General features: G+C 41.5%; 1 protein-coding gene, 1 long non-coding RNA gene and 1 pseudogene across 4 annotated transcripts; 2 read left to right on the forward strand and 1 right to left on the reverse strand.

Annotated features, from left to right (window-relative positions):
* Positions 1 to 8830: 8830 nt before the first annotated feature.
* LOC122233218 lies at positions 8831 to 27402 on the reverse strand. Of its 2 annotated transcripts, none has more exons than XR_006210736.1 (3): positions 27377 to 27402; positions 9207 to 9301; positions 8831 to 8889 (listed from the first exon to the last, which is right to left on the reverse strand). It is a non-coding gene; the product is annotated as an uncharacterized LOC122233218 (long non-coding RNA). The 2 variants fall into 2 exon arrangements; XR_006210737.1 differs by having other exon boundaries at positions 8863 to 8889; positions 9226 to 9301.
* Positions 12599 to 15953, forward strand: LOC102968987 (procathepsin L-like). 2 transcript variants are annotated; one of them, XM_042963891.1, is made up of 7 exons: positions 12599 to 12728; positions 13262 to 13377; positions 13476 to 13610; positions 13806 to 14030; positions 14477 to 14639; positions 15286 to 15403; positions 15854 to 15953. In XM_042963891.1, the coding sequence occupies exons 1-7, from the start codon at positions 12599 to 12601 to the stop codon at positions 15951 to 15953; spliced, it is 987 nt and encodes a 328-aa protein (XP_042819825.1). The 2 variants fall into 2 exon arrangements, with proteins under 2 accessions (XP_042819825.1, XP_007089063.2); XM_007089001.3 differs by having other exon boundaries at positions 12599 to 12724; positions 13255 to 13377; positions 13476 to 13622.
* Positions 20784 to 21954, forward strand: LOC102968690 (annotated as a pseudogene).
* Positions 27403 to 27512: the final 110 nt, after the last annotated feature.

Here is a 27512-nt window from a genome sequence, read left to right on the forward strand (position 1 = left end):
CTATAGTACAACCTGAGGTGAATAATCCTCACTACCAAGGAAAAATTGCACTTCTACTCCACAATGGAGGTAAAGGAGAGTATGTCTGGAGTACAAGAGATACCTTAGGTTTCTCTGTGATTAAAGTCAAGAGAAAATTACACTAATGCAATCTAGCAGGCTAGTTATGGCCTAAGACATTTCCAGGTTGAAGGTTGGGGTCCTGTACCAGGTAAAGAATCATGACCAGCTGAGGTGCTTGCTGAGGGTCAAGGGAATGCAGAATGGTCCATCTTCAGTATTCACAGAGCCAGTGGAAGAAAGTAGTTATAAATACTAGATATGTAGTACCATGTGGCCACTTCCAGAATGAGGGCTGTCATTATCATGAATGTTTCCTTCCTATTTTGTCATGAATACGTATGTGTATGTATGTGCATAAAATATCTTTGTCTTTTTCCCTCTCTTATTTCTTTATCATGTCACATAAGATGTGCTGACTTTGCGTCATAACATTTAGGTATTGTTTATTTTACATCACAGTATTTTAGTTTGGGGGTATCAAGGACAAGAGTAAATATGACCCAAGAACCTTATTTCCCCTGGGGCACCTGGGTAGCTCAGTCGGTTAAGTGTCCAACTTCAGCTCAGGTCATGATCTTGCAGTTTGAGCCCCACGTCAGGCTCTGGGCTGACAGCTCGGAGCCTGGAGCCTGCTTTGGATTCTCTCTCTCTCTCTCTCTCTCTCTCTGTCCATCCCCTGCTCATGCTCTGTCTCTCTCTCTCTCAACAATGAATAAACTTAAAAAAATTTTTTTTTAATCTTATTTCCTCTGTGGGAAAAGGCATTAGTGCATTTTTGGTTGTAACAGCTTAGTTGGATCATTTTAGGAAGAATTATGACCGTGTCATTGTCTTTGTGTGGAGATGAAGTATGGTTTGAGAAGATGTGTGAGTATGTCAAGTGGAAAAGGACTTGAATTGTGAGAGTTAAATTTATGTGTCAACTTGACTAGGTCAGAAAATATTTGAACATCTGCTCAAACATTCTCAGTGTGTTTGTGAGGGTGACTTGGAATGAGAATAACATTGGAATTGGTATACTAAGGCAGATTGTCCTCCCTAATTTGGGCAACCCTCTTCTAATCAGTTGAAGGCCTACATAGGTTTAAAAAAACAACTGACCCTCTCCTGAGTAATGGGGAACTCCTCTTGCTACCAGACTTCTAGCTGGGACGTTGGTCTTTTCCTGACCTTGGACTGGAAGTGAAGCACTGTCTCATCTTGGACCTGGAGCCTGCCAGCATTTTGAGTGGAACTTGGACCATTGCCTCTCTGGGTCTGACACCTGGTAGTCAGGTCTTCCCAGTTGGACTGAACTACACCTTGGGATCTTTTGTGTTTCTGGCTTTTTGGCTGTAGATCTTGGGAATTCTCAGCCTTCCTGAGCATGTGGACAAATTCCTTATCATAAATCTCATTCTGTATATATACATCCTGTGGTTCTGTTTCTCTGGAGAACCCTGATTAATAAAGGCTGCCTGAACTCTATCCATGAACCCAAGATATCAATGGGCATCATTTTAAGAAACCCTGCCCTAGAGGATTTTAGGTCTCGGGATTTGTCTACAAGGCATAGAATACACAGAACAAATCTGGTCTCAGGTCTTCAGGACCCAATGTTATTTTGCCCTGATCTTGTTTGCGTACATAGCCTTTACCAGCTTTCCTTTTTTTTACCACCTTTCCTCATAGTCCAAGCAACACTCCTACGCAGGGCACATATTTCAGGTCAGAACTACATGACCTCAAAAATCTCATACTCCACAGGGGTAGCAGATGCTTACTTATGATGTTACAAAGCTGCAGAGAAACTGGCTCTGGGTACCATGTCATCCTGTGCTGCCACCATGCTATCCTCTGGTGACTTGATGACCCAGCTGACAGCTCCCAGTCTCCTCCTTTACTGTAGGCTCCATATCTAGCATCTGGGAAGGTTACAGAACCTGTTTGACAGGCCCATGGTGATGACAGTCTTCATGTGACTCTCATTGCTGCCTGCAGATGTGGAGTTACTGCTGACAACCTGATTTGTGGAGACATCACTGGGGGAGTAAAATAAAAAACCAATTATATCATGTGTTTGGGATATCTGGAAGAATGATCCCAGCTAATATTTTCTTTAGAGAGTTTAAGAGTTTGTCTTCATTACTTACACCATACACAAAAATAAACTCAAAATGGATGAAAGACCTAAATGCAAGACAGGAAACCATCAAAACCTTAGAAGAGAAAATAGGCAACAACTTCTTTGGCCTCAGCCACAGCAATTTCTTGCTCTCCATCTCCAAAGGCAAAGGAAATAAATACAAAAATGAAAATAAAAAGCTTCTGCATTGCAAAGGAAACAATCAACAACACTAAAAAGCAACTGACAGAATGGGAGAAGATATTTGCAAATGACATATCAGATAAAGGGTTAATATCCAAAATCTATAAAGAACTTACCAAACTCAACACCTGAAAAATAAATAATCCAGTGAAGAAATGGGCAGAAGACATGAACAGACACTTTTACAACCAAAACATCTAGATGGCCAACAGACACATGAAAAAATGTTAAACGTCACTCGTCATCAGGGAAATACAAATCAAAGCCACACAGAGATACAACCTCACACTGTCAGAGTGGCTAAAATCAACAACTCAGGAAACAACAGATGCTGGTGAGGGTGTGGAGAAATGGGAACCCTCTTGAACTGTTGGTGGGAATGCAAACTGGTGCAGTCATTCTGAAAAACAGTGTGGAGCTTCCTCAAAAAATTAAAAATAGAACCACCCTATGATCCAGCAGTAGCACTACTAGGAATTTATCCAAAGGATACAGGAGTGCTGATACATAGGGGCACATGTATCCCAATGTTTATAGCAACGCTTTCAACAATAGCCAAATTACCAACTGATGAATGGATAAAGAAGATGTGGTTTATATATACAATGGAATACTACTTGGCAATGAGAAAGAATGAAATCCTGCCATTTGCAACAGTGTGGATGGAACTGGAGAGTATTATGCTAAGTGAAATAAGTCAGTCAGAGAAAGACCTATATCACATGTTTTCACTCATACGTGGAACTTGAGAAACTTAACAGAAGACCATGGGGGAAGGGAAGGGGAAAAATAGTTTCAAACAGGGAGGCAGGCAAACCATAAGAGACTCTTAAATACAGAGAACAAACTGAAGGTTGACGGTGGGGCCGGGGAAGGGGGAAATGGGTGATGGGCGTTGAGGAGGGCACTTGTTGGGATGAGCACTGGACGTTTTAAATAAGCAATGAATCACAGGAATCTACCCCCAAAACCAAGAGCACACCATATACACTGTATGTTAGCCAACTTGACAATAGATTATATTAAAAAAAAAAAAGAATTGGTCTTCATTAAACCTGTATATATAATAAAAGAAAGATAAGGCAGAAGAAAGGGAAAATTTTTTTCTATTTACTTAAACTTATTTGTACATGGCTACCCATGGAAAAAAACTGAAATGTCACATGATTCTATTTATATGATTACCCCTACAGATTATTACAGACAATACTAAAGTATTTCCTAATACTAAAGACAAAAGCAAATACTGTCATAAAGAACTGATATCTATAATAGAGATCTCCCCATAACAATTTGAATCTGTAAATTCTCAACTGATATATCCAGTGGGGCTAAGATGGGTGTGTGTGTGTGGCGGGGGAGAATTCTCAAACACTGAGTGACTATAAGTTGGCTTAGTTTTTTGTAGGGTATTTGAAAATATCTACAAAACTTTTGATGGCCATACTAATGGATGTGTTAAGTTTCCAAATAATCTAGAGGAATATATACACAAATGTACAAAGATAATCATACAATACTTTTCATAGGAAAAAATTAAAAACAATCTGAAGACAGACCAAATGTCCCTCTATAGATATGTCCCTGTGGTAGAATTCCATACAGCCATGAAAACAACCACATAGATCTACATGTACTGACATAAAAGGATGAATTGCTATATTTTGAGTGAAAGGAAGTAGTATATAAAATGTTATCTGATATACATAAAAAAAGGAAATCATAGAGTTTAGCTTTTCTTTACTTAGGCAATAAATGACATAGAAAGAAGCTTCAGACATTGTAGAAAGTATTTTCATCTTCCAGTAATTTCTCTGCTACTCCAAATAAATATTTGGTATCCAGAATCACTTCAAATACCTTCTATTCTACCCTGTCTGGTGGAGAAGAGCAATTATCTTCACTTCTCAGGCAAAACAGGAAACCCAGTTTCCTTAAAAAGAAAACCTAGAATAGAAATGTTATCTGTCCACCCAGCCCTACAGAGACTTGCGTCAACCTGTGGAAAACAGGACTCAGCTCTTTGCCATGCATAAATGCTGTCTTAGTCTGTCCCGGCTGCTATGACAGAGCAACATAGACTGGGGGCTTGTACACAACAGAAAGTTTATTTCTCAGAGTTGTGGAGGCTGGAAGCCCAAGATCAAGGCACCAGCAAATTCACAATCTGACAAAGGGCTATTTCCTCTTCATAGGTGGCCATCTTTTGACTGTGTCCTCACAGGGCAGAAAAAGGTTAAGGAGCTCCCTGGGACCATCTTTGTAAAGGCACTAATCCCAGTCCTGTGGGCTCCAATCACTTCCCAAACACCCTGCCTCCTAATGCCCTCACCTGGGGCATTAGGGTGTCCATACATGAATTGGTGGAGGCATGAGCCTTTAGTCTACGGCAAATGCCCAATGGTTCTCTGCTGTGTCTCCACCCCAATGCCTATCAGCCACCACCACCTTTATATGAGTTCGTATGTGTGGAGAGCTTTCCCAGAGCCAATTCCAGTGTTTCGTGTGCATGAGCCCAGCTTACCCCTCAGAGCAAGCTTCGCCTTCCTGGTTCACAAAATAAGAAAACTGGAACCAAGAGAAGCTAGTGGAGCCCACGGTCACACCCTGGGAAGCTGGCGGCCTACACCAGAATCTGCACACTCTTCTCACTTCGCCCCCTCACCTGCCTGGGAAAGGCACAGACAGAGGTGATCTGAACTCCGGCTGTGGAGCTTAGAATTGGGAGGAAACAACGATCTTACTAGCCTCTCACCACCTCAAGTTGTGACCACAGCTAAGTCGTGAAAGAGACTCGTGTTATTAGAGAATGTGACTAATGTGTACTGACATCACTCAGTGAAGCTGTGAGGGTGATGGTTTTATACAAGCAGCCATAAGTAAATAAATAAACTGTAAACGAAGCCCCTGACAGTGGAATCGGAAAACTAGAGTTTGTTGGAACAGCAATCTACTATCTCCATGCTCGTGGTGCATTTTTCACAAAACATTTTGTAAAACCTTGCAATGAAGCCTTTAGAGCTTTCCTGTTGCTTCAAATAAAGCAAAGTGGCTTGCTAGTATAGCAGAAGGGCTATGTTTTAATACAACCCTTATGCATTTCCGAGCAACGTCAATGCCTCCTCTCGCTAAATGCCATGAAGAGCCCAGAACCGCAGAGCTGCAGAGACAGCCTCCCTGCAGCAGGAACAACCACAGTCCACACTGGGTCTGAGAAGCTCGTCAAAGTAGCCATGAGGGTCATGACAATTTTATGTTAAGAAAGAAAGTAGACACTCTGCTGCACTCCTCTATCGGATGACACTGCTGAACACCCAGTACTTGTCTGCAGACAGGATCAAGGAGCCATTTTCGCGCGGGTGCCTGTGGATGACCCTGGACAGAAAGAACATAGGCAACGACAGCAGCCCTTTTGTTTGGTGCTGAATGAGCTCCATACATCTGTGCACTCTGTGCATGAGGTAAGAGTGATGGAAACATCTTATCTTCGCCAAGGAAGATATGCAGAAGGCCAATGAGCACATGAAAAAGTGTTCACCACTATCAGCCATTAGAGAAATGTCAGTTTAAGTCAGGATGATCATCTTTACACACCTATTAGATTGGGTAAAATACAATAGAGGTAAAACCTAATACTGGTAAGAACGTGGAGGAACTGGACCACTCAGCCATTGCGGGAGGGAATGCAACATGGTATAGCTATTCTAGAATATGGTTTAGCGTTTTCTGCTTTTCTCAGTTTTATTGACATATAACTGAGATATAACATTGTATTAAAGTGTACAGCATAAAGATTTGATATGTGTATAACATGCAAAATCATCCCCACAATAACTTTAATTAACATCCATCACCTCCAAAGTTATAATTATTTTTCCTTGTGATGAGAACTTATTTTTAAAGTTCATTTATTTAGGGGTGCCTGGGTGGCTCAGTCGGTTAAGCGTCTCACTTCAGCTCAGGTCATGATCTCACAGTTTGTGAGTTCAAGCCCCGCATCGAGCTCTGTGCTGACAGCTCAGAGTCTGGAGCCTGCTTTCGATTCTGTGTCTCCCTCTCTCTCTTCCCCTCCCCTGCACATGCTCTGTCTCTCTGTCTCAAAAAAAAAAGTTCATTTATTTAGAGAGAGACAGAGAGAGAGTTGGGGAGAGGCAGAGAGAGAGGAGACAGAGAATCTCAGGCAGGCTCCGAGTGTCAGCGCAGAGCCCGATGCAGGGCTCGAATTAACAAACTGTGAGATCATTGCCTGAGCCAAAATCAAGAGTCAGAGGCTTAACCAACTGAGCCACCAGGATCCCCTGTGATGAGATCTTTAAGTTTTACTCTCTTAGCAACTTTCAAATATACGATACAGCACTGTTCACCATAGTCACGACACTGGACATTACATGCCAAGAACTTATTTATCTCATAACTGGAAGCTTATACCTTTTGTCTTCCTGTCTCCACGTCCCCAACACCCAACCAGTTTCTTATGAAAGGAAACATTCTATTATGTTATGACCCAGCAATTGCACTTTTTTTAACCCCTTTTCAATCACCTCCTCCTTCTTGAGAGTGTTTCAGGTGTCACTGACCAAACCTATCTCCAGGACCAAGCCCAACATCTCTTCCTTCATCTACAAGCCACAGACATGTATTTAAAATTAGCACCTGCAGCAGGCTCATTAGAGCAAATGGAACAATTCCAAGACTGTCTATGCTATTGAACAAGATCCTTTCTTTTTTTCTGAGAATGCCATCCTTAGAAATAGATAAGTCTGTAATGTCAAGAGGAGTATAAGAAGTCGGAGAGTGAAGCCAATAGCCAGAATCAGAGTGGATGGGCGTCATCACATTGGGGGTGATGACATCACTCACAGAGGTTTGCCCCACACCTACTAAGCTTCTGATTAAATCCAGCTGTGCTTGAAGAGAAACTTACTAAGTAAGCTGAGAAGCTGGAAATGTCTGTTACAAGGTGGTTGACCTGTCACCTATTGTCCCTAGGGGTATAGACAATGCCTAACCAGGCTGGAATATTAGGAACCTTGGCAGAAAAATGTGAGAATGTAGGATGTAGTGGTTACTACTTGCTGCCTGCACTAAACTCCAGCAAGAACCATACTTCCTTTACAGAGAAACTTCTATGCACACCACCCACCAGGAAACAGGGAAGAGAAGGAGACCTTGTTAAGAGAGACTAGTTCTGTGCACAATAATTGAAGACGTTTTAGATTCTGTTCATCTTTTTACTTGCAGAGTTAGAGGCACTAAATTCTCTGCCCCAGAGTAATGTTGGAATTGAAGATGGAACAGAAGGCAAGATAGCAGAAGGAACCAACAGCTTTTATCCCCTCAGGATTCTTTTTTTTTCTTTTTGTAATATCCTTTACTTTTTGACCCCCTTCCCATTTCTCCCACTCTACAGCCCCTGTGTTTGCCAACCACTAATCTACTTTCTGTATCTATTAGCTTTGTTTTTTTGTTTATTTGTTTGCTTGATTTTTGTTTTGTTTGTTTTTCTTTTTTGCTTTTTGTTTTGATTCCACATTTGACAGAGATTATATAGTATTTACCTTTCTTTGTCTGACTTATCACTCTTGGGATAATGACCCTCAAGATCCATCCATATTGTCACAAATGGCAAAATTCCATTCTTTTTTATGGTTGAGCAGTATGTCAGTATATATATATGCCACATCTTCTTTATGCATTCATTTATTCATTCATTGACACTTAGGTTGTTTCTATATCTTGACTCTTTTAAATAATACTGCAATGGATATGTAGTACATATACCATTTCCAAATAGTATTTTCATTTTCTATGAATAAATACACAGAAGTGGGAATTCTGGATGTTATGGTAGTTATATATTTAACTTGGGGGAATCTCCATGCTGTTTTCCATATGAACTGTACCAGTTTACATTCCCACAAAGTGTGTATACAAGGGAGTCCTTTTCTCCACATCCTCACTATGTTTTTTATTTCTTATCTTTTTGATAATAGTAACACTAACAGGTGTGAGGTAACATCTCAGTGTGATTTTTATTTGCATTTCCTGGTAATTAACAATGATGAGCATCTTTTCATGTACTTTTTGGCCATCCATGTGTCTTCTTTGGAAAAATATCTATTCACATCGTCTGTATATGTGTGAGTTCATTTCTGGGCTTTTTCTTCTGTTCCATCCATCTATGTATTTGTTTTCATGCCAAGGACATGGGTTTTATCTGTATTATTTCTTACAACTGCATCCGACTATAATTATTTCAAAAGAAAAGTTTAATGAAAAGAAAAAGCTTATCTGTATGTTGACAAGCTAAATGGGGGCTGCCATGTTGAACAAAGGCTATTTCTTAGCCACTAGCATCCATTTCCTCTTGTCTTGGTAGGAACAGCGTGCTCTCATTTGTGGTTTCTTCTTCCCCATCACATGCAGTCTTGTGGGAGAGGGGGCTATATTAAGATGCCTTTCCCTCCCTTAGACACGGGATGAAATATTGGCAGACATTGTCTTCCAGGTTTTTCAATCTGGAAGCAGAGTGGATGCAAGGATGGAGGAAACAATATGAATTCTTTTATTACAGCAACTGAGCCCTGACCACATTGCTGACTAGTTCCTGCTGCTTAGATGCCAGATTTGCCCTGGATTCCAGGTGTTTTGGTCCTGACATCTATTTCTTAGCATTGCTATGAACTCTGTCAATATCCCAATATCTTCTCCAAAATTCTATTTTTAAAAAAAAGAATATAATTGGTTTGGATTACCTGTCTTTTGCTCTTCAAAGATACCTTAAAATACCTGAGCTGTCAATTACCCTAGTTTCACATCATGTCAGTTTTCTTACTCTTTGCATATGGACTAACTTAGAGTTCGCCAACTCCAAATTTTCATCATTGGGACGTGCAACAAGGATTCAAAGACTCTTTCAGGCAGAAGTCACTGTGAAAGGAAATAGAGTGATATATTTAAGCCATGTAACAATGCCTAACATATCACAAGCTGTTGACAACTACCACAAAGGTGATGATGATGATGATGGTGATGATGTTGGTTTCCTGGACTGTAGAATGTCTGAAGCAAAAGTTGCAAGTAACTTGCTCTTGTTGTTGATAAAGTGAAACCAAGTAGACTGATGATCTTAATAAGTAGCTGATATACTTGTAATAATCTGGTCATCTGAATGCAGATAATAATAATACTAACCATGTTATAAGCATTTTTTTCTACTAAATAATTTAAAACATTTTCTGTACTTGTTTGAACATTAATTTTTTCGTGAAATTCTTCCTTCACATATAGTGTGGAAGGAAAATTTGACTGCCTTGGATGAATTATCACAGATTAAAGTTGGAAAAAGAAACAGAAAAATATGTAAACATAAATGTGAATATTTCAGCTCCATTTATTCATTTTTAATGTGACCAAAATGAGAGCAACTTTATGCATGGATGTATTTGCAAATCAAAAAAAAAAAAAGTCAAATCTAAAAGAATTGAAAGTCATCATTTGGCTCTGCTGCCCATATTTTTAGTGCAACATGCAACCTTTCTTATTAATCAAGCACCTGCTCACCCAATCATTGAGATACTGGGTTCAATGGTGTAGTAGACATGAACATGACTTTGAGGAGCTCAGCCTAGCCAGGATTACCAAAAACTTACAAACACTGTAACGGGCACCTGAGCACTCTGAAGTCTAGAATCTGTGGAAACACAAAGAAAAAATCCATTTGCTGACTTTTCATTAGGGGACTGGAGGGAAGAGCAGGATTCTACCAGGCACTTAAAGCGGTAGAATGGTAATAAAGAGCATTCTTTAATAAAGGTAAATAAAGGTAATAAAGGCACAGCTTGCCAAAGGCACTGAGGCACAGGAGAGCCCCTCGGGCAACATCAGGTCATCACAGTAGCCCACTGACGGAGTACACCATTCATTGCTTTGTGACAGGGATGAGAGATGAGCCTGGAAATGCCTTTTAGGGCCAGCGGTAAAGAATGGCAGAAAACAAAGATAATGATGAGAGTGATGGTGCTCCTTCAGAATGGGATAAAAGGATGAGCCCAGAGATAACACTGTGAAGGACTAAGTAGTCCAACAGTCATGGACAATTAGAAACCATTTGCTATGACTACACCACGCAAAATAAAACATTTAAAATGTGATATTACCTCTAGCATAATGGGTCAAACGTGAGACAATATGTATTTTAGGTTCTGTGGGTATAGTTAGGACATGTATGCTTCATTTATCAGTTTGGGAGTACAATTTAAGAATGTTAACCAGATGTAGCTTGGCTTTTTTAGCGTATAGGCTTACTTATTTATGGTTCATTTCTCTAATCTGGTAACCTGGTTCACAGGAAGTAAAGAAATCGGTAGGTATTGCCTATGTATCAAATTCTCAAATAAATATTTTCTGAATGAAGCAAGGCTTTTGGAAGGATTTTCTGTGACCTCACAAGGAAGCAGTATTAAATTAGCCCTACTCTATGCTCATGCCTGATGTGTATTATCTCATTTAATCTTCACAAGAGTCCTCTGAGGAAAATCTACTTATTGCCCCATGTCCTCACTGAAGAAACTGAGGCTGAGGACATTGGGGAACCTACCGGGGACCCACACCAAGAGAACTGTATAATGGCCATGCAGGCCCAGCCCTGACTCCAAACCCCTGTACAGAATCCCTCTGACCACTGCGCTCCCAGAGTACAGAGTGCTGGAAACAACATGTGAGGAAGATCACTTGGGTGTCTCAGGCATGTAGTAGGTCTGGGAAAGGAGGTCGTCAACCACTCACTGTTTAGACATATGGAATCCTGTTTATAAGGAGAGCATAACCAGTCATTAGAGGGGAAAATCATAGACTCCTGATAAATAATTTTTTGCTTGAGATAAATGTCTTTCTGAAACATTTTAAATTAAATCTGAAGAAAAGCATGTCAGATAGTGAGGACCATAATAATCCATAACACAAAGACTGGGGAGGAAAAGCTGTTTCCACAATCTGCCAGTCCTCCTTTTATTAAACCATATTATTCTGTAAATAACTCTTTTCTGTTGGTTTTGAGAAAGGCTTGAGAGGGAAGAACAATCCCTACTTGGGGGAGGCAGGAAGGGAGCATTACAAAATAAGACACTTTCCCTGGACACCCCTCCCATCTGCCCCTTTCCCTGAAATGACTTGAGCCTTGCCCAGTGCATACCCTGTTTGGGGGACTGACAGCCCTCTCCAGATTCTTCCATACCCAGGGGCATCCCATCCTGACACAGTGATAACACCTCTCACTGTGGGCTCTGCATCCTTTACCTGCCCCACCTTTGATCAGAATAAACAGGAACCACTAGAATAGATTATCCTGTTCTCATCCCTCCAGGAGATTTTCACCAAAAAACCTAGGACTAAAGGACAGGCAGGGTGATGCTGAAAACCCAGCTGGGGCTTCCTATGAGGTTCTTTTCATGAACCACCTTCCAACGGATAAGTGCATGGTAATTAGTTGATGTAGGTCCCCAGGGAGATGCAGGACCCTCCCCCTCCAAAGGGCTGTCCCTGGTCCTCCACCTTACCTCCCCCTGGGGCCACTGAAGCAGACACAAATTCCCCTGGGATAATTAGGGACGCAGGCATCACATGCCCCAGCAGCCCAGAATTCCAGGGCACAGAGGCCCCTCCCACAAGATGGATCAGCCAATTGCAGTGCAGGCAGGTGGGGGACAAGGCTGGTAGGGCCAATCTCAGACCTTAAATGAGCAGCCTCCCAACCATTGCCAGGCCTCCTGGACATCCCCTGACCTAAAGCTGTGACTGAAACTGCACAACTACATCTGCCACAGGTGAGATCCCCAGAACTGGCATGAAGGGTGGGCCACCTCTGAAAACACTGGGGACAGCTGCTTTGGGGATCTGGGGTTTGGGGCTCCCAGGAGGCACTTTTCCAGGACCTGACCTCTCCAGACATGGCAGCTTGCCCCCACACACCAGGACTCAGGACTCCTCACTCCCTGCACTGCCATTTACATGTTCTGGAAGCAGGAGGCAGGTCACAGGGCAGGGAGTGGGAGCACTGCACATCCCACATCCTCAGCCTTCCTCCACGGCCTGTGTAACCACTCAGGAAGATAAATTCAATCTTTTTGCTCTACTTCAGTGGCTCTAACATTTCAGAAGGAAGAATGGCTTTTTAGGTGGTTTGATCTAATCAGACACTCATTCTTTTCCTTTCCTAGGTTTTCAAACATGCATCCTGCCTTCTTCCTGGCTACCCTTTGCCTGGGAATAGCGTCAGCTGCTCCACAAGTCAATCAGAGCTTAGATGAACAATGGTCCCAGTGGAAGGCAACACAGGGGAAACTATATAGCATGGTTGGTAACATTTAAACTTTCCAGGGGGACCCCTGAAAGAACATTCAATGCTGGTAGGAGTTCACAGCAAAGAGTAGCTTCTTGAGGCCGCTCTTACCAAGTCAGTAAGCAGGGCACTGGGACTTTGCACAACATGGGCATATGTCCTGCTGTATGGTTGTGGAGAACAGTTCCCAGAAGCCTTAGGCCATCCCTGGGTGTGGGATATCCTCCTCTCTGTAAGCACATCCACTAGGTGTAAGTCTTTAGGTTTTTTTATTTTTATTTTTTTAACATTTATTTATTTTTTAGAGAAAGAAAGAGACAGATATTGAGCAGGAGAAGAACAGAGAGAGAGGAAGACATAGAAACCTAAACAGGCTCCAGGCTCTGAGCTGTCAGCACAGAGCCTGACACTGGGCTCGAACCCCGGAACCACGAGATCATGTCCTGAGCCCAAGTTGGATGCTTGACTGAGCCACTCAGGCATCCCAGGTCATGCCTAGGATTTAAATAGGAATATAGATGATAAGTTAAATATTTATCTCCAGGATGAAGAAGGACAGAAGAGAGCAGTGTGGGAGAGGAATATGCAAATGATTGAACAGCACAATCAAGAACACAGCCAAGGGAAACACAGCTTCACAATGGCAATGAATGGTTTTGGTGACATGGTGAGTGTGACACAGATTGCTGAACATTTCATGCTTCCTCTAAGTACCTTTTCAAAACATCTCATGCTTGCCAACATTCTGTTTCCTTTTCCTTGAAGACCAGTGAAGAATTCAAGCAGGTGTTGAATGACCTTAAAATCCAGAAACACAAAAAGGGGAAAGTGTTCCAAGCACCTCTCTTTGCTGAGATCCCTTCACCTGTGGACTGGAGAGAGAAAGGCTATGTGACTTCCGTGAAGGATCAGGTGGGACAATATTCAGCAGATCCCTCTCAAGAGTAAAGCCAAAAGGAATCAGTGTTGTTGCTTTGGAAATTGAGACACAATATGCAGTTTGTTATGTTTTAAAAGAGTTTTAAGATTTATGGGCTGTTGTCAAAGCCTTGCAATTTATTTTGCATGCTAAGAGCGTTTGCATTTTGTTTTCAGGGTGACTGTCATTCTTGTAGGACTTTTAGTGCAACTAGTGCCCTTGAAGGACAGATATTCCAGAAAACTGGCAAATTTGTTTCACTGAGTGAGCAGAACCTGGCGGACTGCTCTTGGACTCATGGCAATAAGGGCTGCCATGGTGGCCTAATGGATAAAGCTTTCCAGTATGTTAAGGACAATGGGGGACTGGACTCAGAGGAATCCTATCCATATCATGCACAGGTAAGTGGAGTTCCTTATCTTTTATCAAAGTTGAGCATTTCAGTAGAAACAGATCCTGTACTTAGAATTCTTGTATTTGATTGTTGACTCTATACGTGCAAAGGGTCAGAACTGCCATTAAAATGTATTAGCCTAGCACAGCTCTCTGATCACCTCATTACCATATAGCTGTTCCTACAACTATGTTACATGGTGTCACGAACACCATCTTATATACAGTACAGGTCTCCAGAGTGAAAACTTTATGAATGAGTAGACCCTAAGAGTGTCTCATTGGATAGACACTGCTAATTTTTCAACTTCAAAACAATCAATCCCATTTTATGTCCTGAGATACTTTATAACAAACTTGACTTGGAAATCATTCAGTTGCAAATAGTTTTGCACTCCTGTTCCCCTGGAGGTGGATGGTAGTGATCAAGTCTCTCCCCCTTTACCTTTGAAAGAACAAATCCTGCAAATACAAGCCTGAGAATTCTGTTGCCAACGTGACTGCCTTCTGGAGTGTCGTAAACAAGGAGGATGGCCTAATGACCACAGTGGCAACTGTGGGGCCTGTCTCTGCTGCTGTAGATGCAAGCCTGAATTCCTTCCAGTTCTATAAAAAAGGTCAGCATGTGTCTACATAGAAAAGTAGGCAGGACAAATGGGGAACCACCATCATATAAGGCAAGATAGACCCTTTGCTGTGTACAGATCAGGAGGGTATGGACTTCACGTAGTTGTTCCTTCAGCACATGTGATTTTGTGCCTGTTGTTCAGCATGTTGACATGACTTCACCCAAAGTCCCCTGCTTTCAAGCACTTCATAAATATATTCAAATGGCTACATAATTTGATTGGTATAGTTTCACTTACTTTAGTTCTTCCCACCTGTTAGACCTGGAAGATTTCCAAAGAGTTTTACTAGTGAAATGGACGCTGGAAAGAAGCCCTTGGCTCAAGTGATTTTGTGTTTTTCTGCTGCTTCCCAATGCTGACATGGTAGAATAGAATGACAAAGTTTCAACGAGTGTTCTTCTATGCCTCTTGACTGTTCTTTACAAAAGAGATTGTGATGATGTGTGTGTGATGATGTGCATGAGAGCCTAAATCCCCAGCCTTACTAAACAAAAAGAACTGATTTCTAAATCTTATTGGATTTATATTCCACCTGAATTCTGAGATGCCTCCTTTACTGCGGTGACTCGGTTATTGTTAGATGTTATCATGTTGCTTTGATGTCCCACCTTGGAATTGAAATTTACTTTTCCAGGCATTTATTATAATCCAAAGTGCAGCAATAAACGCCTGAATCACGGTGTTCTGGTGGTTGGCTATGGCTTTGAAGGAGAAGAATCGGATAACAAAAAATACTGGATTCTCAAGAACAGGTATAAAAAGCCAAAAATATTTGTCTTTGGAATTGAAAAGGAAATCCTTTTGGCATCAGTGTTTGGATACAGATCATCAAACCCTTGAGCCCACTTCTGAGACCCCAGAAGTGTTTGCCCTACTTAGCGGGAACAGAGACATATTCATTTGTTGACATTAAGCTACTGTTTCAAACTTGCAAGGGTCCTGCTATAGTTTGAGTAGTACTGCATCTGAAACACATCTGACCCAAGACTTTCCTTTTCCTGTCTCTCATTTTGCAGTTTTGTGAAAGTTTTGGGGATAGATTTCTCTGCTGGGTTGGAACTAACCATGAGCAAGGATGGCCTCTCTTGATTCTTCCTGAATCTGTCCTGGCCTCAGGCACTGCTGAGTATCAGGTGTTATTGTCCATAAAAGAAATGTGTTTCTTCCTCGGTAATAAATGAAAAAAAAAACATTTTTTTCAGCTGGGGTGCAAATTGGGGCAAACACGGCTACATACTCATGGCCAAGGACCGGGACAACCACTGTGGAATCGCCACCATGGCCAGCTTTCCTATCGTGTGAGATGATGGTGTAAAGAAGACCTTGACTGGCAACAAATTATCCAGAAAATGGGTTTTATTTTCAAGCCTACCACACTCTGCTGTGTGGAGTGAAACACTTGAATCATTAAAAAACCAAGTTGTGATTTGATTGTGTGACATTTTTCACTGTGAATGTTACCACTTCACTCATTACTGCTGTAAATACTTTTGTATGAGTGACTAGTCTAGTAGCTTTTGAATTTTCAAGTTTCTTTTAAAAATGTATGAAATTTTACTTTTTAAAAGTAAAACAACTGCAGGGTGCCTGGGTGGCTCCGATGGAGAGTGTCCAACTCTTGATTTCAACTGAGATCATGATCTCATGGTTCGAGGGATTGAGCCCCTCGTTGGGCTCTGTGAGCTGACAGTTTAGGATTTTAATTTCTTTAGAGAAACCCACAAACGTGGCCTAACTACCATTAATGTTTTCTTCCACCATAAAATGTTGGAACAAAAAAAGAAGGACTTGAATAGTGTATGATCTCTAACTAAGCTTTAGTGATAATGATTGAAATATATGCGCTGCTGGAATGGAGATTTCTTCACTCTTCTGAGTCCTTTGCTCCTAAAAGAACCAAGTGGGGGTGCCTGGGTGGCTTGGTCGGTTGAGCGTCTGACTTCGGCTCAGGTCATGATCTCACGGCCCGTGAGTTCGAGCCCCGCGTCGGGCTCTGTGTTGACAGCTCAGAGCCTGCAGCCTGTTTCAGATTCTGTGTCTCCCTCTCTCTCTGCCCCTCCCCTGTTCATGGTCTGTCTCTCTCTGTCTCAAAAATTAATAAACGTTGAAAAAAAATTAATTAAAAGAACCAAGTGTTGTAAGTACACACACACTTGTCCAAACTCCACTTTCTAATTTCTGAATCATTTGCTTCCCTTGCAATTTTTTTTGATAGAAATTATAAAGGTCTATGGAATGTAGGAAACACTGGTAATTACTTTATGATACATGCAAGACTTAGGGAGGAGTCAAAATTTGTTTTCTGCTTTATTTATTTCATGTCTATAAGCTTCTCTTAGAAATAGGATTTTTAAGTTTATTTATTATTTATTTATTTATTTATTTATTTATTTATTTTGAAAATCAGAAAGCACAAGCAGTGGAAACTCAGAGAAAGAGGGAGAGAGAAAATCCCAAGCAGGCCCCACACTGTCAGTGTACAGCCTGACATGAGACTCAATCTCAGGAACTTGAAACCATGACCCGAGCCAAAATCAAGAGTCTATTTCTCAACCGACTGGGCCACCCAAGTGCTCCTCAAAATAGTTTTATGAAAGATGATTTGTGATTTTCCAATTTTTAAATAAATATGAATGGCTTGTAAATTACAGAAGCTTCTAATATCTGCTGAATTGTTCACACATCAGTCAGATCTACCCACTTTCTGTCCCATCGGCACCTGCACATGTTCTCAGAGTCTTGGGCTGAACTCCCAGGATGGTGTGGACAGCAGTCTGAGTGAGCCTGTCATGGTGAAGCAAGACGACTTTTACAAGGAGTCCTTTCTAGGGGATGTTCAGAGACTGACTATGGCAGACTGCATGTTCCAAATGGACCCAGCCTTGTCTTCATCCCACACACCCTTCTGCTCAGTGGCCTTTCCTCTTCCCGTCACGAGGCGGGGTCTTAGCCCTTCCCCACATCCCTGGGCCATCTGGCGACAGGCACCAAATACAATAGAGCAGCAAGTTTCACTGGGGACAAAAGCCAGGTGATAGGAGCCTGGAGCTCCTCAGGGGTATCCTGGCACACCTGTTCATGGGATGTTGCTTAAAGGTCTTTGTTTTCTTAGGCTCTTTTCAGGAGTAAACTTTGGATCATGGAGGCCTCATTGTCCATACCCTCTCCAGAAACATCTCTTGTGTCCATGGTAGAGACTTATTCTAAGCCTAGAAAGTTGTCGCTGAGTCCTTTCGTAAAGAGGTTTCTTGGATTGAGTCACTATTAAAATAAATATACTAATAGTGATCCCACTCACCAGGAGCAGATAGCAATTCTTTCAAACTAGAAAATTTTCTATATTTAGAACATTTCTTAGAGAGTTCTCCCTTCTAGCAGCTGCCTTCTTGGTATTTAGTGGGGGATCAAAATGAAAAGAAAACACAAACCAGTATAAGGCTAGTGTTAGGGAATCTTTTAATGAGAGAACAAAAATCAGACTAAGAATAAGAATTAAAAACCAAATCTGACTTCACTCCCCCTTCTTATATCCCCTTCATCCCCAAGCCTCTGTCCCTGACCCTCCAGGAGATCTTTTGGATCTCTGGGCTCCTGGTCTAGAAACTTTCCCTTCAAAACCGAGCCCTAGCTCTTCAGCCAGTTCCCTTAAATACAAAAACTCCAACTCTCCCTGAAAAAACCTGAACATCAGCTCCTTATTTTTACAATTGTTTCATTACAAGATTTATAGAGAGTACCTTGGACGGGCCTCCTGGTTGGGAAATACAGTTTGCTCCTGTAGGTGCTGAGTAGAAGGCTCATACCTCAAGATCATAAGAGCCATATATGAAAGACTCACCAGTAATATCATCCTCACTGGGGAAAAACTGAGAGCTTTCTCCCCAAGGTCAGGAACATGACAGGGATGACCACTCTCACCACTATTATTCAACATAGTATTGGAAGTCTTCGCCTCAGCAATCAGACAACACAAAGGAAGAAATGGCATCCATATCAGCGAGGAGGAAGTCAAACTTTCACTCTTTGCAGATGACATAAGATTCCATCAAAAAACTTCTAGAACTGATCCATGAATTCAGCAAAGTCACAGGGTATAAAATCAATGCACAGAAATCAGTTGCATTTCTATACACTAATAATGAAGCAACAGAAAGAGAAATCAAAGAAATGATCCTATTTATGATTGCACCAAAAACCACATTATACCTAGGAATAAGCCTAACCAAAGACGTGAAAAATCTATACACTAAAAACTATAGAAAGTTTATAAAAGAAATTGAAGTAGACACAAAAACATGGAAAAATATTCCATGCTCTTGGATGGGAAGAACAAATATTTTTAAAATGTTGATACTACCCAAAGCAATCTACATATTCAATTCAATCCCTATCAAAATAATGCAAGCATTCTTCACAGACCTAGAACAAGCAATCCCAAAGTTTGTATGGAGCCAGAAAAGACCCCAAATAGCAAAGGAATCCTGAAAAAGAAAACCAAAGCAGGAGGCATCACAATCCCGGACTTCAAGATGTATTACAAATCTGTAAAGACAGAATGGTACCGGCACAAAAACAGACACTCAGATGAATGGAACAAAATAGAGAACCCAGAAATGGACTCACAAATGTATGGCCAACTAATCTTTGACAAAGCAGGAAAGAATATCCAATGGAGTAAAGACAGTCTCTTCGGCAAATGGTGCTGGGAAAACTGGACAGAGACATGCAAAAAAATTGAACCTGGACCACTTTCTCACACCGCACACAAAAATAAACTCAAAATGGATGAAAGACCTAAATGTAAGACAGGAGGCCACCAAATTCCTGGAGGAGAAAGCAGGCAAAACCTCTTTGGCTTCGGCCACAGCAACTTCTTACTCAACACGTCTCCAGAGGCAAGGGAAACAAAACTAAAAATGAACTATTGGAATCTCATCAAAATAAAGAGCTTCTGCACAGAGAAGGAAACAATCAGCAAAACTAAAAGGCAACTGACAGAATGGGAGAAGATATTTGCAAATGACATATCAGATAAAGGGTTAGTATCCAAAATCTACAAAGAACTTACCAAACTCAACACCCAAAAAACAAATAATCCAGTGAAGAAAACATGAACAGACACTTCTCCAAAGAAGACATCCAGATGGCCAACCGACACATGAAAAAAGGCTCAACATCGCTCATCATCAGGGAAATACAAATCAAAACCACAATGAGATATCACCTTACACCTGTCAGAATGGCTAACATTAACAACTCAGGCAACAACAGATGTTGGCGGGGATGCGGAGAAAGAGGATCTCTTTTGCATTGTTGGTGGGAATGCAAGCTGGTGCAGCCACTCTGGAAAACAGTATGGAGGTTTCTCAAAAAACTAAAAATAGAACCACCCTATGACCCAGCAATTGCACTACTAGGCATTTATCCACGGGATACAGGTATGCTTTTTTGAAGGGACACCTGCACCCCCATGTTTATAGCAGCACTATCAACAATAGCCGAAGTATGGAAAGAGCCCAAAATCCATCGATGGATGAATGGAAAAAGAAAACGTGGTATATAAATATAATGGAGTATTACTCAGCAATCAAAAAGAATGAAATCTTGCCATTTGCCACTACGTGGATGGAACTGGAGGGTATTATGCTAAGTGAAATTAATCAGTCAGGGAAAGACAAAAATCATATGACTTCACTCAGGACTTTAAGAGACAAAACAGATGAACATAAGGGAAGGGAAGCAAAAATAATATAAAAACAGAGAGGGGAACAAAACATAACAGACTCTTAAATATAGAGAACAAACAAGGATTGCTGGAGGAGATAGAAGGTGGGGTGGGCTAAATGGGTAAGGAGCAATAGGAAGACACTTGTTGGGATGAGCAGTGGGTGGTATTCATAGGGAATGAGTCACTGGAACTAGCCTTGAAATCATTGTTGCACTATATGCTAATTAACTTGGATGTAAATTAAAATATAAATAAATAAATAAATAAATTGTCAAAAAAAAGGATATAAAAAAAGAAATATAAATTTTCTGTGCTTCGTCTTTATCAGATTATTCAAGAAAACTGAGTCTTAATATTAAAAGAACTAAAGTTTGTTCACTATTGTATAACCTACAGCATTTGCCTTTAAAATCTTTTATTCTTGGCCCTCCTCTCCAGGTGTCATCATGAGAGTGACTTCTTTCTTAAACTCTGCATGGCAATCATTGATGCATCCCCATGATGCCCAGGGAAGACAAGGTGACCCGGAAGTCCAAGTACTTCCTTAAGATCATCCATCTTTTGGACGATCATCCTTCATTGTGGGAGCAGACAACATGGGTTCCAGGAAGATGCAGTAGGCCCGCATGTGTTTGCATGGGAACGCTGTGGTGCTGCTGTGGCATGATCCCCATGATATATGAGGTCATCTGAGGGCATCTGGAGAACAACCAGCTCTTGAGAAACCGTTGCCTCATATCTGGGTGAATGTGGGCTTTGTGCTCACCAAGGAGGACCTCACCGAGATCAGGGACATGCTTCTGGCTAAGGTGTCAGCTGCCGCCATGGTGGTATCATAGCCCCATGTGAAGTCACTGTACTAGCCCAGAACACTTGTCTGGGGCCAAAGAAGACCTTCTTCTCCCAGGCTTTAGGCATCGCCACTAAAATGTCCAGGGGCACCACTGAAATCCTGAGTGACGTGCGGCTGATTAAGACTGGAGACAAAGCGGGGGCCAGCGAGGCCACACAGCTGAATGTGCTGAGAAACTCCCCCTTCTCCTTTGGGATGATCACCAGCAGGTGTTTGACAATCGCAGCATCTACAACCATGAAGTTCTTGACATCACAGAGGAAACTACATTCTTACTTCCTGGAGGGCGTCTGCAGTGTTGCCAGTGTCTGCCGATAGGTCACCTGATTGTTGCCTCACTGCCCCATCCTATCATCAATGGACACAAGCAGGTTCTGGCTTTGTCTGCATGGACTTATTACAGCTTCCCACTTGATGAAGCCATCACCATCACTGCTGTACCTGCTGCTGCCCTCAGCCCTGGCCAAAGCTGAAGCATAGGAAGAGTCAGATGAGTTGCATGAGGATAAGGGATTTGTTAGTCTCTTGATTAATCACCGAAAAACAACCAATTCAGCCCATTTTATTTGTGGAACAAGGGAATAAAGGCTCACTTCTCTTCAAAAAGGAATCTTTTATTGTCACTCGGGTTGAATAGTTAAATATTGTTGCATAATGATCTGTGATCCTATTTAATCAAATGTTCAAATATTTTGATTTTTTGTAACACACACTTTCCAAAATCAAATTCTAAAATGAAGTATTTTGACCACAATGCAATTAAAATATTCCAGAGGATCCATGGAACTTTTTCAAGAGATTTGGTCTTTTTATAAAAAGGAAGATATTATACTAATTAGGCTTATTTCTTATGTTAAATTACATAGGAAGCAATGTCAAATAAGGGATACTAACACCCTTAGATTACATTTATGTAGAAATATGTTAATAAAGTAAGTGTTTTAGAAATCATATGCAACTCTTAGAAACCTGATATGTCCTGAGATGTTACTGTCGTGTGTCAGAGAAATAACCACTTTCCTTGTCAGCAGCCTTGTCATGATCTCTCATCAGATCTTTAACCTTGGACATTTTAAGTCTTTATCATTTATAGACAGTTAGACTTTTACTCAGACGCTTTTACAAAAGCTTCTGCAAATGTGTTTCACCTGCAATGATGCTGATGGGAAGAACTCTTTTCTATAGGCTTCTGAAAACCTTAAGATTGTAAAGCTGAACTGGGTTAAGAATTTCCAGAACGAATGGAAGATCTGGATTGAAGCAGAACAAGAATTAATAACATGAGACTGGATGAATGGAAGATGATTCTCATTTTTACAAATTTTTTTGAAACATTGCTGATTTTTAAATGTTTTTTCCAGTATTAAGGAAAGTGTTTTAAGCTATGACTTACAGCTGTATGATAAAACATGCTTCTGTGAAAAGACTGGGACACTTATCTTTTTCTCCCTACCAATCTGTCCAGATTCAAAACCTTTCAGTGAGTATTCTCATATGTTCACGACAATAGGTTAATTTGCATAAGTTGAATAATAATCTGCTCTCCTTGTAACAGGACATATTTGGAAACACTGGTTACATCACCAACACTTTGACAGAAATGTCATATTCAAGGGGGGACTTGCACAGACATAGATATGACCAGACTGCTTGAAGGAACTCAGGCAGACTTTATGGAGCCAATAAAACCCATTGGAAAAACAGCCTGATACTTATATCTGGGTCCTTAAGCAAGGCAGTCAGTTTTTATACATTGTGACAAGGAGACAACAAATTCATGATGAATTAACAGGATGAAGAAAACAGATGTTTGGGACTGTTAATTAGTAAGGAATCCTAAGAAACTTTTTCTCATAAGCTATGATTTACAGCAGTTTCATCATCAGGCCAAGTTAAAAAAAAAAAAAAAGCAACTATTACACTTTGCAAACAAATTGGTCTTAATTTGGCTGTCCTTGGTAAAAATGAGGGTGATTATAGAAAGAAACATTATGTTTCAATAACACACCATTGTGGATATTACAGTCTAATAGAGTTCACTATGAACTGGACGAGATCCTAATTTCTTCTAGTTTCCTCTGAAGCCTGGCCACAATCTCCAAACTAATGTTTTCCACTTTTTTTCTATCCTTTTGACTTGGAATCACTGGATACCCAAAACTCCCCTTTTCCTGAAGCCCTGCAAATTGAATATCAACAACTTGATGTAACCTTCTGAGAAATCACCGCAATAGCTCATATGTAGACAATCTTCATGCCTGTTCCTCTATGAGCCTCTCAGAAAGTCTGTCAGCCTGCCACTGCCTACCTACCTTATCTGCCTAAAGATGCTTTAAGCCCAGCATCTAGAGATTCTTTCAACTGGCTATCCTTGGAACTCAGAAACTGGTTTATAACTGGATCCTTTTATTAACCATTGTCTTTCTTGTATTGCCATAGAATTGCCTCTTATTTATTACCTGATCATTTGAAGCAGAGGCCTCACTCTAAGAAGATACCTGCAATGCCTCTTCCTGAAGTGAATTTGACTGAATTGACTCACTGTCTGAACAAAGAGACTGGATTAAGGACATAAAACCATCTATCAGCTCAACTTTGTTCTGAATGACAAGTTTGCTGGGTAAAGGATTCTTGTCTGCATATTTTTCCTGTTCATCACATTGAAAATTTCCTGCCATTCCCTTTTGTCCTGCCAAGTTTCAGTAGATAGGTTTGCTACTACCCTCATGTATCTACCCGTGTAGGTTAAGGGCATTTATCCCTAGCTGCTTTCAGAATTCTCTCCTTATCTTTGTATTTTGCCAGTTTCACTATGATATGTCATGTAGAAAATCGATCCAAGTTACGTCTGAAGGGAGTTCTCTGTGCCTCCTGAATTGCAATGTTTGTTTCCTTCCCAGATTGGGGAAGTTCTCAACTATGATTTGTTCTTAGCTTTGGCCCCTCTCTCTCTCTTCTTCTTCTTCTGGAACTCCTATGATACGGATATTGTTACATTTCGCTGAATCACTTCTCTAATTATCCCCTTGTGATTCAGAATGTTTTTATCTCTCTTTTTCTCAGCTTCATCTTTTTCCATAATTTTATCTTCTATTTCACCTATTCTTCCCCCTGCCTCTTCAATTCTCGCTGTCACCACCTCTAGTTTATTTTGTACCTCATTTACAGCATTTTTAAATTCATCGTGACTATTTTTAAGTTCCTTGATCTCTGCAGCAATAGATTCTCTGTTGTCTTCTGTGCTTTATTCAAGCCCAGTGATTAATCTTATGACTATTATTCGAAATTCTCGTTCAGTTTTGATCAATTCTCTGTCATTTCCTCCTGGAATTTCTTTTGAGGAGAATTCTTCCGTTTCATCATTTTGGCTAGTTTTCTGTCCCTTATGTGTTTTAAATGCTCGTTATATGTCTTGCACCTGCAAGCACTACTATATTAAAGAGGGATGATATGCTGTCCAAGGCCTGGCCCTTCAGGAGGTGTTCTTCGGAGAGTTACTTGCTCTCTGTTGTTGTTACTTTGGTTACTTTATCTCCCTGCTTGTAGTAATGTTTTGGACCCTCCACCAGGTGTGCTTTGGTTTGTTCATTGAAGTAGTCCTGGAAAGGAAAACAAACAGACAAACCAAAAAAAAGAAAAACAAACAGAAAAGACACACACACAAAACCAAAAGCAAAAAATCAGAAACACCAGCTACAAGTAAACAATGGGGTGGAGGCAGTGCTGATGGAAGAGGCCTTATCCCATACAAAAAGAGAAATGACAGGGCTGGGGAAGAAGAAAAAATAAAACTTGACCAGGCAAAGAAACTATAGGCTTAATCCAGAGAGAGAGTAAGGAAAATAAAGAAGGAGTCAGGGAAAAAGAAAAGAAGGTAAAGTTGTCCAGACAGAGAAACTATTAGGCTTAATAGAGACAGAGAAACAAAAGTAAAGAAGGGGGTGGGGAAAAAGAAGAGAAAATAAACGTGATCAAAGAAACTATATGGCTTAATCCAGAGAGAGAGAGTAAGGAAAATAAAGAAGGAGGCAGGGAATAAGAAGAGAATAAGAAGAAGAAGAGAAGAGAAGATAAAATTGCCCAGACTGAAAAACTATATGGCTTAATCCAGAGGGAGAGAAAGGAAAATAAGGAAGGAAGTATAGAACATATATCAAGAGAACGGATTAAACACGTCTGCTTAAATAGGCCAAAAACCAGGGTAACCAGACTAGAGGAGGGAAGAGATAAGAATAAGAAAAGGAAGGAAGAATATATCTATATAATAAGAATTGTCCGTGAATTAAACCAGGCAAGGCAAAAGCGCTGCTCTAGAGGAGGGGCTATCTCAGCTTCAATCCCACTCCAGTAGATAGGCCTCCACTGTGGGCATGATGTCTGTTCCCTGAAGCGTTCCTCCTATGGCCTGTCAGGTTGTCCAGGTGGGTCCCTGGAAGCAACTCTGCCTCTTTTCCTCCCGGACTCTTGGGGTTCAAGGTCCTTTGGCCTCAACATGGCTTTGTTGGAGAGGACAGAACTTCGGATCCCCCTACTTCTCTACCATGTTGGCCCCTCCCTTCAACCCCTCCCTTTTGAGGAACTGGGGCTTTGACCCACTGAGTTCCTCTGGGGGAGGGTCTTGCAGAGCAATGGCCAGGTGCCAGCCTGTCCACAGGAATGTTCAGGATACCACGCTGCTGCTGGTGCACAGAGACTGTGGCTGGGTGCCAGCCAGCCGCGGAAAAAGTTTGCGTGATCTTGTAGCAGCAGCAGTTCAGGGTTTATGGAAAATCACAACACACATCTAGCACCAGGCTTCCCCCTCAACATCCTTATTCCAGCACCAGCAAATGTAGTTGTTCTCCAGGGTCTACTGGGATCTTTACCTGTGGGGAGGCTGCACAGACTGTAACAAATGTCCTCCCCACAGGGGAACTGCCACTCTCCGTGTGGCCCATGGACCCCTCGGACCTCATTCTCTGCTCCTGGGGATTCGCCCTTCCCACCAGAGCCCCACCAAGTATCGAGCTGCGGAGCCTCAGACTGTGTGCTCCCCCCTGTTTATAGAGTCTTGATGGTGTTTAAACCCTCTCCTTTGTCCTTTCTCCCTTTTTTTGTTCAGTCCCTGCTGCTGTTTCCATTTTTCCACTTTCTTTCCAGCTGCTTATGGGGGAGGGGATGCTTTTCCTGTACTCTACCCCTGTCTCTGTCCTCTCTCCACAAGCAAAAACAGCTCCCTGCCCTCCATGGCTTCTCTCTCCACCAGTTCACCTCTCCGTTCTGCGTACCTGCCAAGTTCTGGGGTTCAGGTTGTGTAGATTGTTGCATTAATCCTCAAATCAGTTTTCTAGGTGTGTGAGAGAGTTTAGTGGTGATCTGGCTGCATGTCAGTGATAAGAGACACAAAAAATACTTCCATACTGTTCTGCCATCTTGGTCCTTCTCAGTCATACTTTAATTTTGTTTCAGAAGACTTGAAGAATGAGCTGGTCTTCTAAGGCTAAAAAAGGGGAAATTATTTCCTTCCAAGTTGTCAGTGGAAGAGCCGCATTTTCTTTATATCTTCAGTTAAGGGTTTTCTTTTCTCCCAATATATACAAAATACACCAGTCTCCCATGTCTGGCACAGATCTAGCAGAAACCTGGCCCACCCGCCAGAAGCCAGCCAGGCATCCACTCGGACCACCCTGAGGACAGGTCAATGTTGAAGACAGCTCAACATTGAATGTGTGAATCTTCCAAGAGAGTTGCAGAGCAAGGAATTGTATTGACCAAAGACAGGCCACCTAAAAACGTGGACCAAATATCTGGGCTTACTTGGCTGGGTGACAAAACCAAGCTTCCTAGCTTCCAGAGCCAAATAAGAAGACTCTGAAATCAGCTATTTTGAAACGTGTGCTGCTCTCAAAGACTGACAGGACCACAAGAAAAATGGAGATGTATGAACATTAACACTATCAATTAACACTCCAGACTTTGAAAAGTACAGGTTTCAACCTCACCTTGTCTATAAACCACACTGCCTTTTTTTTTGGGAGAGAGAGAAAGAGAGAGGGCCCAAGTGAATGAAGGGCAGAGACAGAGGGACAGAGAGAGAGAGGGAGGGAGGGAGGGAGGGAGAGGGAGAGAGACAGGGGGCTCACCTGAAACCGGGCTGGAGCTTACCTGATATGTGACTCAGGCTCATCAACTATGAGGTCATGACCTGAGCTGAAGTCAGATGCTTAAGGACTAGGCCACCCAGGTGCCCTTCTCCTTTATTTCATGTGTCAACAAAGCATGTGGGGTTCCCACCTAAATG

The sequence above is a fragment of the Panthera tigris genome, chromosome D4 (assembly GCF_018350195.1).
Source record: "Panthera tigris isolate Pti1 chromosome D4, P.tigris_Pti1_mat1.1, whole genome shotgun sequence".
In the NCBI taxonomy this organism is placed as follows: Eukaryota; Metazoa; Chordata; class Mammalia; order Carnivora; family Felidae; genus Panthera; species Panthera tigris.

Excerpts from the sequence above, each read along its gene's own strand:
- LOC102968987 (XM_007089001.3), top strand. The coding sequence starts at position 12,599 with ATGCATCCTGCCTTCTTCCTGGCTACCCTTTGCCTGGGAATAGCGTCA. Across the intron at positions 14,640-15,285 it reads CTTCCAGTTCTATAAAAAAG|GCATTTATTATAATCCAAAG; the intron begins GTCAGCATGTGT and ends TTACTTTTCCAG. Across the intron at positions 15,404-15,853 it reads TACTGGATTCTCAAGAACAG|CTGGGGTGCAAATTGGGGCA; the intron begins GTATAAAAAGCC and ends CATTTTTTTCAG.